The sequence below is a fragment of the Panicum hallii genome, chromosome 5 (assembly GCF_002211085.1).
Source record: "Panicum hallii strain FIL2 chromosome 5, PHallii_v3.1, whole genome shotgun sequence".
Lineage (NCBI taxonomy): Eukaryota > Viridiplantae > Streptophyta > Magnoliopsida > Poales > Poaceae > Panicum > Panicum hallii.
The window spans coordinates 50,148,050-50,156,509 of NC_038046.1; the positions used below are offsets into that span (position 1 = coordinate 50,148,050).

At 46.5% G+C, this 8,460-nt stretch overlaps 1 protein-coding gene across 1 annotated transcript; it reads left to right on the forward strand.

Annotated features, from left to right (window-relative positions):
* Positions 1 to 1,596: 1,596 nt before the first annotated feature.
* LOC112892720 lies at positions 1,597 to 4,156 on the forward strand. The gene is made up of 3 exons (XM_025959846.1): positions 1,597 to 3,166; positions 3,249 to 3,367; positions 3,725 to 4,156. Exons 1-3 carry the CDS (start codon positions 1,597 to 1,599, stop codon positions 4,154 to 4,156), a joined length of 2,121 nt encoding a protein of 706 aa, XP_025815631.1.
* The last annotated feature ends 4,304 nt before the right edge of the window (positions 4,157 to 8,460 follow it).

The window sequence follows — 8,460 nt, forward strand, 5'->3', positions numbered from 1 at the left end:
TGCAAAGTAGAACCAGTCGATACAGAAGGAAGCTACTCGAGTTGTACTCGAGTAGGATTCCTAATCTAGTGTCGGATTAGGATTCATGCAACGCTGTCCTCCCAGATATATAAGGGCGGGCAGGGACCCCCTCAAAACACATCAACACCCAAGGCAATACAAACCACCAAACAGGACGTAGGGTATTACGCACATCGCGGTCCGAACCTGTCTAAACCTCGTGTTGCTTGCACGTTCGAGTTTCTGATCTTGGCGACACCCTACCTAAAACCAATGTTCTAAATCTCTGGCTATAGCTGCCGCTATAGCCGGATTTAGCTGTTTGGAAGTAGCACAGCTAGGAGAATAGACTTTTAACGCTAAGATTTGAAATGCGCTAATAGCTGAGCTTAGTTGGAGATTTCCGCTAAATGGGCCATGAAATAGCGGCCGCTAAAGAAGCCTGCGCACTGAAAATCTGAAATTTGGGTGCGGCCCAAATTTTCCCCGGCCCAAAAGTATTCGGTTAGCCTAACTGGCTAACTCTAGCGTGCTTTCCCCATCTGTTATCTCTCTCCTGTCTCTCGTGCGTCTCATGGCGGCGGCGGCGGTGGATCTGGTTCCCTGAACCAGCCAGCAGCGCCCACACCGAGCTCGCCGGCGCCCACGCGCAACACGCACACCTCCTCAGCTCCTCGCCCTCTTCTGCATCGAGGTCGCCACTGCGTTGGTGCCGGCCGCCTGCTACGTCGCCGTCGACTCCTCCTCCTCGCAGCTCGCTGCCGCCGGCCGCCTGCTACGCCGCCGCCTGCAACGATGTCTCAGGCCGGCCAAGAGCAGGCAACACCAACAGGCATGTTTCTCCTCCTCTTCCTGGCATATTCAATTCCTGAAGTATAGAACTACAGATTCGTAGCTTTTGGTTTACACTTTACATATGTGTGGGTACTCAGTCCTTAGTTTCAGTCCTCGTAGAATCTGATAATGCAGTAGATGAGTGGTGGTATTTGGGTTCCAGAAATGAACAAGATGAAGCCTTTCCATCTCGTAGTTGCCAAGTCATTTCCAACTATCAAACGTGTATGTGTTTTGTGTGGTAATTCTAGAACAAACAGCAGCAGTTCTTTAAGATAAATGCTAACAGTTGCAGTTCTGCACATCTGAAACATATATTGCACATTCTGAACAATCTACTATGTGGACATTGCCTATAAAGCTCTGAATCTGAACTGGGTACTTATGATATTGGATAAGAAATTAAGCATCTAGAAGACTTGTACAGAGAACATATCCTCATTTTTTCACTTTGCAATTAGTGAATTATATTGACATTGACATAAAAATAAACATGACTGAAATGTTGTATTTTGTGGATGTACAGGGAACCCATCAAGTGCAGCCTCTGCCTCAGTGACAAATTCAGCAAAATCACAAGTTGTTATTAACTCCGATGACCCTGCATGGGCACATTGTTATTGCCCAGATGCATCCAAGAAGCATTGGTTGAAGTGCATGTACTGTGATAAGCTTTGCACTGCCGGGATTATAAGAATTAAGTATCATCTTGCTGGCATTGAAGGATTCAATGTTAAAAAGTGTTTACAAGTTCCAACTTCAATGAAGGAAGAGATGTTTGCTTTGCTCACAAAGAAGGTAGAAGAAAAGGATCAGAAAGCCAAAGAAAAGCAAAGGGACAAAGATGAAGTTGATATAGATATCTTGGAAGATGAAAGCAATGGTGAAGAAGATTTTGGTCAGGGAAATGAAGTTCTCGTACTGAAGCCAAAGCCAAGCAAAGCTGCTAGTAGCTCCAAATCGGTGGCAGGTGGTGGCCCTATTGAGAAGTACTGCAAGCCTCCTTCCATAGAGGAGTCTGTTCAAATGAACCTCAACAATAAGGTTCAAACAAAATTGACAACTCAGAAAAGAGAAGAGAGAAGGGATAGAGCTTGTGAGTACATATGCCAGTTTTTCTATGAAGCTAGCATTCCACACCACACGGTTACCCTACCTAGCTTTGCCCATATGCTTGAGGCTATTGGACAGTTTGGCAGAGGTTTGAGAGGGCCTAGCCCTTATGAGATGGGTGGACCTTTCTTACAGAAAAGGAAGCAAAAGGTGCTAGATGGTTTTAAGAACCACGAGGAATCATGGGAGCTCACTGGATGTACAATTATGACAGATGCATGGACAGATAGAAAGGGAAGGGGTGTGATGAATTTAGTTGTGCATAGTGCTGATGGGGCTTGCTTCTTGGATTCAGTGGACTGCTCAGGTGAGAAGAAAGATGGAAAATATATATTTGAGCTTGTGGATAGATACATAGAAGACATTGGAGAGGAAAATATTGTTCAAGTAGTGACTGATAATGCTAGTGTCAATACAACAGCAGTAAGCTTATTGACAGCAAAGAGGCCCTCAATATTTTGGAATGGATGTGCTGCTCATTGCTTAGATCTCATGCTAGAGGATATTGGAAAGCTTGGATCAGTTGAGGAAACTATTGCTAGTGCAAGACAAGTGACTGTGTTGTTGTATGCTCACACAAGGGTGTTGGATTTGATGAGACAATATCTTAAGAAAGATTTGGTTCGCTCTAGGGTTACTCGCTTTGCCACTGCTTATTTGAATCTAAAAAGCTTGCTAGACAATAAGAAGGAATTGACAAAGTTTTTTAGATCAGACCAACTCAATGAGATGGGTTACTTGAAGAAGGCCAAGGGAAAGAAAGCCAACAAAGTGGTCAGATCTGAAAGCTTTTGGAAAAAAGTTGATATTGCTGTTAATTTGTTTGAACCAATAGCTAATGTGCTGAGAAGAATGGACAGTGATATCCCGGCAATGGGCTTCTTCCATGGATTAATGGTTGAGGCAAAGAAAGAAATTTCTGAGAGTCGCTTCAAAGTTGTTTGGGATATCATCGATAAAAGGTGGGACAACAAGCTCAAGACTCCACTACATTTGGCTGGTTACTATTTGAATCCTTACTTCTATTACCCCAAGAAGTCAGAGATTGAGCATGATGGATCCTTTAGAGTTGGTGTGATTGAATGCATTACAAAGCTGGTTGAGAATGAAGAAACTCAGGACAATATAATTGAAGAGCTCAACACATACCAGGATCAGCAAGGGACATTTGGACATGAAATTGCCGTAAGGCAAAGGAGAAACAAGAATTTTAATCCAGGTGAATCTAATATGAGTATATGTTATGATGAATATGAGTTATTTGTTGTCAGCTATGTGTAACTCTTATTAACTTTTTTCAGCAAAGTGGTGGCTAAACCATGGCACAAGCACACCAAATCTAAGGAAGTTGGCATCAAGAATTATGAATTTGACCTGCAGTTCATCAGCTTGTGAGAGGAATTGGTCTGTTTTTGAACAGGTACTTATCAGCTTATTTATAGATACTTTATTCTGAACTTTCTTGATCATAGTTAGTATAAAAGCAATCAGCTTTAAGTATGCCTTAAACCTTTGTTCTGTACAGCTAGATAAATACATCTATGACATGTTTCACTGAAACCTTTGCAAATACATGTACAGTTAGATAAATACATCTAGATGTTTCAGTCATAAATTATTTTCAATCAATAAACACTTTTTTATTCTAATATCAGCATGCTTAGCTCTCCAATTGCCATCCCTATGTATCAGTATCACATAAGTGTTAAAAAATCTGCAGTCTTTGCTCTCCAATGCTGTCATTACAATTTGCAAATTTTCTACTTTCAACCTATAGGTTCATACAAAGAAGCGCAATAGATTACATCATGATAGGATGAGAGATCTTGTTTTTGTAAAGTTCAACTCCAAACTAAGGAACAAGAGGGAGAGCAAAGGCAAAGATCCTTTGGAGAGGGAATTAGATGATGCTGTGGGTGATAATGAAAATGAATTCATTACTGGTATTGTCCAAGATGGACCATCGCAAGTAGATTCAACACATCTTGTGCCATCGCAAGTAGAATCAACACCACAAGCACAAGTATTCGAAAAAAGGAAGAGGAATGTGCGCCCTAAGAAGAAGAGGAAACTTAGGAGCCTCCAATCTTTGCTGCGTGATGCTCCAGCTGAGCAGTCCTCACGTGACTCCGAAGATGGTGATGGAGATATTCTAATGGAATCCTCTGAATCTGGAAAGTCTCCTTGTGCCACTGATAGTGATGACTGATGAGTAGATGTTGAGAATTGTATCAGCTGTATTGTACTATTTTTTAATCTGCTAAGTACTGAAGTTGTGATCTTGAAGCTTGATATTTAGTTTTGTATGAACTTAAACTTTATGTTACCTATATGGCAAGGCTGCATGGTTGATTAGCTGATTAGCTTATCATTTATATCAAAATTTTTACTCTATTCTATACAAAACCGCTAAAAGCCTTAGCTGCCGCTATAGCCAGCTATAGCTGGTTGTAGCTGTTCAAAAACTGAACCGCTAAAGCCCTTAGCCGGAGATTTAGAACATTGCCTAAAACTCACCACCTCGGGTATACACCTCGGTGGGCAGGCGGTAAAACACCGATAGCTGGCGCGCCAGGTAAGATCCACCGGCGAACTTGATGGCATCATTCAAGTTCACCAGTGCCGTGCTCCCCGAGGGCACGACGCTCGTTTTCGGCTTATGGGTCTGCGTCGCATACGGCACGGGCGATTTCCATCGACTCACCATCGACGTCGTGAAGCCGAAAACTCTCGCAGCAAGTTTTCACAGCGAGCTCGACGAGTTTGTCGACAATCTCGATGACTTGTTGACCCATGGCTCTGCTAGGAAGATCGAGGAGGAGTCCATTTTCAACGCGACTCCACCCCGTGCTGCAACGACCATGCTCGGATCGGACTCGCTCCAATCTGAGGACTTGCGTAGCCATCACGACTCGGTCCACGCCATTCGGCCACTGAACCTCAGGAGGCCAACAATTTTGAGTCCCTCTCCGCATTGGAAAAGGACTTGGACTTTTTACTCCAAATCGGGAAACCCGAAGCCACGGCACGTCGGGGGGCTGCGGGTCACCTTGGTGATGATGGTCTGATGATCACCTCCACCCCAGAAGGTCGTTTCGTGCATTGGAAGGGTATTAAACTCTCCGATCTACTCGAAGAGGAAGACCAACTCGTGGCACACCTCGAGCCCTTGCCTTTTCAGGAGGGCAAGCCATTAGCCACCATGGCAGAAGAATCGACTGAGCTAGTCGAAGCAAGCTCCGATGAACTCATATCACACCAAGTGTTGATGGCAGAAGAGGGGAGGACGATGGCCTCTCACCCAACGGAACACTTGACAAGATATCCGAAGATGAGGCCACAGCCAAAGCCGGCGACGAAAACGACACCGAGCGTGAGGCACGAAGGGCTAGGAACAGAGCCCGCGCAGCCCGGCGAAGGAGGGTCAACGAGCGCATACGATTTATGCATCATGAACTGGATGCCGAATTCGCTGTCGTGAGCGAGCAGGGCTTCAGAACCCCCGTGGCTAACATCGCCAGGGTAACCGCCATACTCAAACACAGCAACGATCCAAACCTGCGCCAAGCACTTCACTACGCGCAAAGAGCATGGATCCAGCTCGATCGACAAAACCCGACGTCAGCCATCGGAGAAGAACTCATGGGCGAAAGCCGCAGCCAGGCTAATAGTCGAACGGCAGACGGCCGTCCTCGACATCAACGAAGCAATAACAACGACAACACTAGTGGAAGTCAGGCCACTGGCGGGAGGCAGCAGTCACCACCAGGAGGCAACCCGCGACAACCTAATCATCCCAACCATCGGAATCCTCAAGACTTACCCATTGAAGATCTGCGCTAGAAAATCAATGAAGGACGCAATGCGTGATCCATAATTGATTCCAGACGCAGAGAGCGTGAAGTAGCCGATCCAGAAGGTACCGACTGCAGTGATCGCTTTCCAACGTTCACAGCACGGTTCAACAGTTACAAGTACCCTGAGGGCTTCAAGCCAATTGGGATCACCAAGTACGACGGCAAACAAGCTTCTCAGCAATGGCTATGATGTTACTCTACCGCCATACAAGTCGCAGGAGGCTCCAACACCACCAAGGTCGTCTACCCTGCACCGCTCACATGGCTGGAGAGCCTCAGCAACAACTCAATCGACTCCTGGGAGGGGCTCAAGAAAGTCTTCATCGACAACTTTCAGGGGGCGATCACCCGCACAAGTACTCGTCATGACCTTGCTCAGTGTAAACAGGAACGCAATGAGCTCCTACGATCATACACACACCATTTCTTCGACGTACGAGCCACCATTGCGAACATCTCGGAAGAGGACATCATCGACTGCTTCTACAATGGCCTCACCGACCAAGGCATCTATAGAGACTTTGGGCGGAAGAGACCAAAAACTATTGCAGGACTTTGTGACATGATGCACGATTGGTCCGAGCAAGAGGAGAAGATGCGTGAATGGCTCCCGAGGCGCAACGACAACAACCCGAGGCGCACAAATAACAACTACCGGCAAGAGCCAGTGGGACTACTCGGGTTCATCCCGAAAGCCCAAGCCAGACAACCTTGTCGCGGCTGTGGATCATCCTCTGCGAGGTAGGAAGACAACAACGCAGGAGAAATTCGAAAAGCTCTTGCAGAAGAAATGCCCGTGGCATCCAGGTGCCAATCATGCAGCAATCGATTGCTACAACCTCCGGATGACATTCAACAATCCCAGCAATGACAAGAAGAACAAGTCAACGGATAAAGAGCCCGAAGAGGATGACCAAGGGGATAAATTGCGCAACGCGAAGTTCCAAGATGCCTCGAAAACCATCAACGTCATCTTCGGAGGTGACGAAGAGTTTAGTTCCAGGAGGGAACAGAAACTACTACTCCGAGAAATCATGTCCGTCGAGCCGGCGGTACCACGACCACTCCGATGGTCGGAGGTCCCCATCTCGTTCTCACGAGATGATCAATGGACCAGCTTCTCGGAGCCCGGCAAATTCCCCCTAGTCCTGGACCCGGTGGTGGCAGAGATCAAGCTCACCAGAGTACTCATCAACAGCGGAAGTGGTCTCAACCTCATCTTCACCAGCACGTTGAGAAAGATGGGCTTAGACTTAACGGACATGCTCGTCCCAAGCAAGTCTCCCTTCTGCGGCATTGTCCTAGGCAACGTAGCGTATCCACTTAGCATGGTGGTCCTTCCAGTCACCTTCAGCACGAGGGATAACTACCGTACCGAGCTCATCATATTCGAAGTTGCCAACTTCGAATCTTCATATCATGCCATACTGGGCAGGCCGGCACTAGCTAAATTTATGGCAGTGCTGCACTATGTTTATCTACTTCTCAATATGCCAGGATGAAGTAGGGTACTCACTCTCCAAGGCGACTTGAAGAAGTCGTATTTCTGCAACCAGGAGGCCATCCAGTACGCTTCGACTACGCATGTGCCAGATGCTTCAGGAGTACTCGCGGCCGCGCAATAACTCTCCCAAGCCGGGCTGGAAAATCCCAACAAGGAAGGCAAGCCAGTCGAGCATCCAGTTGACTGGTGATGTGGCCCTCAAGACAATCTAGCTCCAGGAGGACGACTCATCTAAGACCGCTATCATCGGTGCAGGCTTAGGTGAGAAATTGGAAATCGCGCTCGTCAGTTTCTTTCAGGCTAACCGAGACATATTCGCGTGGAAACCAGAGGATATGCCAGGGGTGCCCAAGGAACAAATCGAGCATAGCCTAAATGTACACGCACAAGCTGTGCCCAAAAAGCAACGCCTTTGCAGGTTTGCTCAAAACAAACGAGAGGCAATTAAAAGGGAAACATCTAAACTCCTCGCGGCTGGCTTCATTAAAGAAGTAATCCATCCAGAGTGGGTAGCTAATCCTATCCTTGTAAAGAAAAAGAACAATGAATGGAGAATGTGCGTTGACTACACCGACCTCAATAAGCATTGCCCAAAGGACCACTTCGGGCTACCGCGCATCGATCAAGTCATCGACTTGACGGCAGGTCGTGTACTCCTCAGTTTCCTTGACTGCTATTCGGGATACCACCAGATCGCGCTCCAGGAAGAAGATCAAATAAAGATCATGTTTATCACCCCGTTCGGGACATATGCCTACAAAACTATGTCTTTCAGGTTGAAAAACGCAGGTGCAACCTATCAAAGCACAATTCAAATGTGCTTCGCCGATTAGCTGCATTGGAATGTTGAGGCCTACGTGGATGACATGGTCATCAAGACCAGGAATCCCGAGGACCTGATTGCAGACTTGGAAGAAACGTTTAACAGCTTATGAAAGTTTTGATGGAAGCTCAACCCAACAAAATGCGTATTCGGAGTACCATCAGGGAAATTGCTCGGGTTCATCGTCAGCAACCGGGGAATTGAAGCCAATCCTGAAAAGATCATGGCCATCACTGATATGGAGGCTCCGGACATAATTAAGGATATGTAGAAACTAACAGAATGTATGGCAGCCCTGAACAGGTTCATCTCCTGACTCGGGGAGAGAG

Bases quoted from the DNA above. Each gene is read 5' to 3' on its own strand.
- LOC112892720 (XM_025959846.1), top strand. From the start codon at position 1,597: ATGAAGGAAGAGATGTTTGCTTTGCTCACAAAGAAGGTAGAAGAAAAG. The intron at 3,167-3,248 runs GTGAATCTAATA...AACTTTTTTCAG, and splicing joins AAACAAGAATTTTAATCCAG to CAAAGTGGTGGCTAAACCAT. The intron at 3,368-3,724 runs GTACTTATCAGC...TTCAACCTATAG, and splicing joins ATTGGTCTGTTTTTGAACAG to GTTCATACAAAGAAGCGCAA.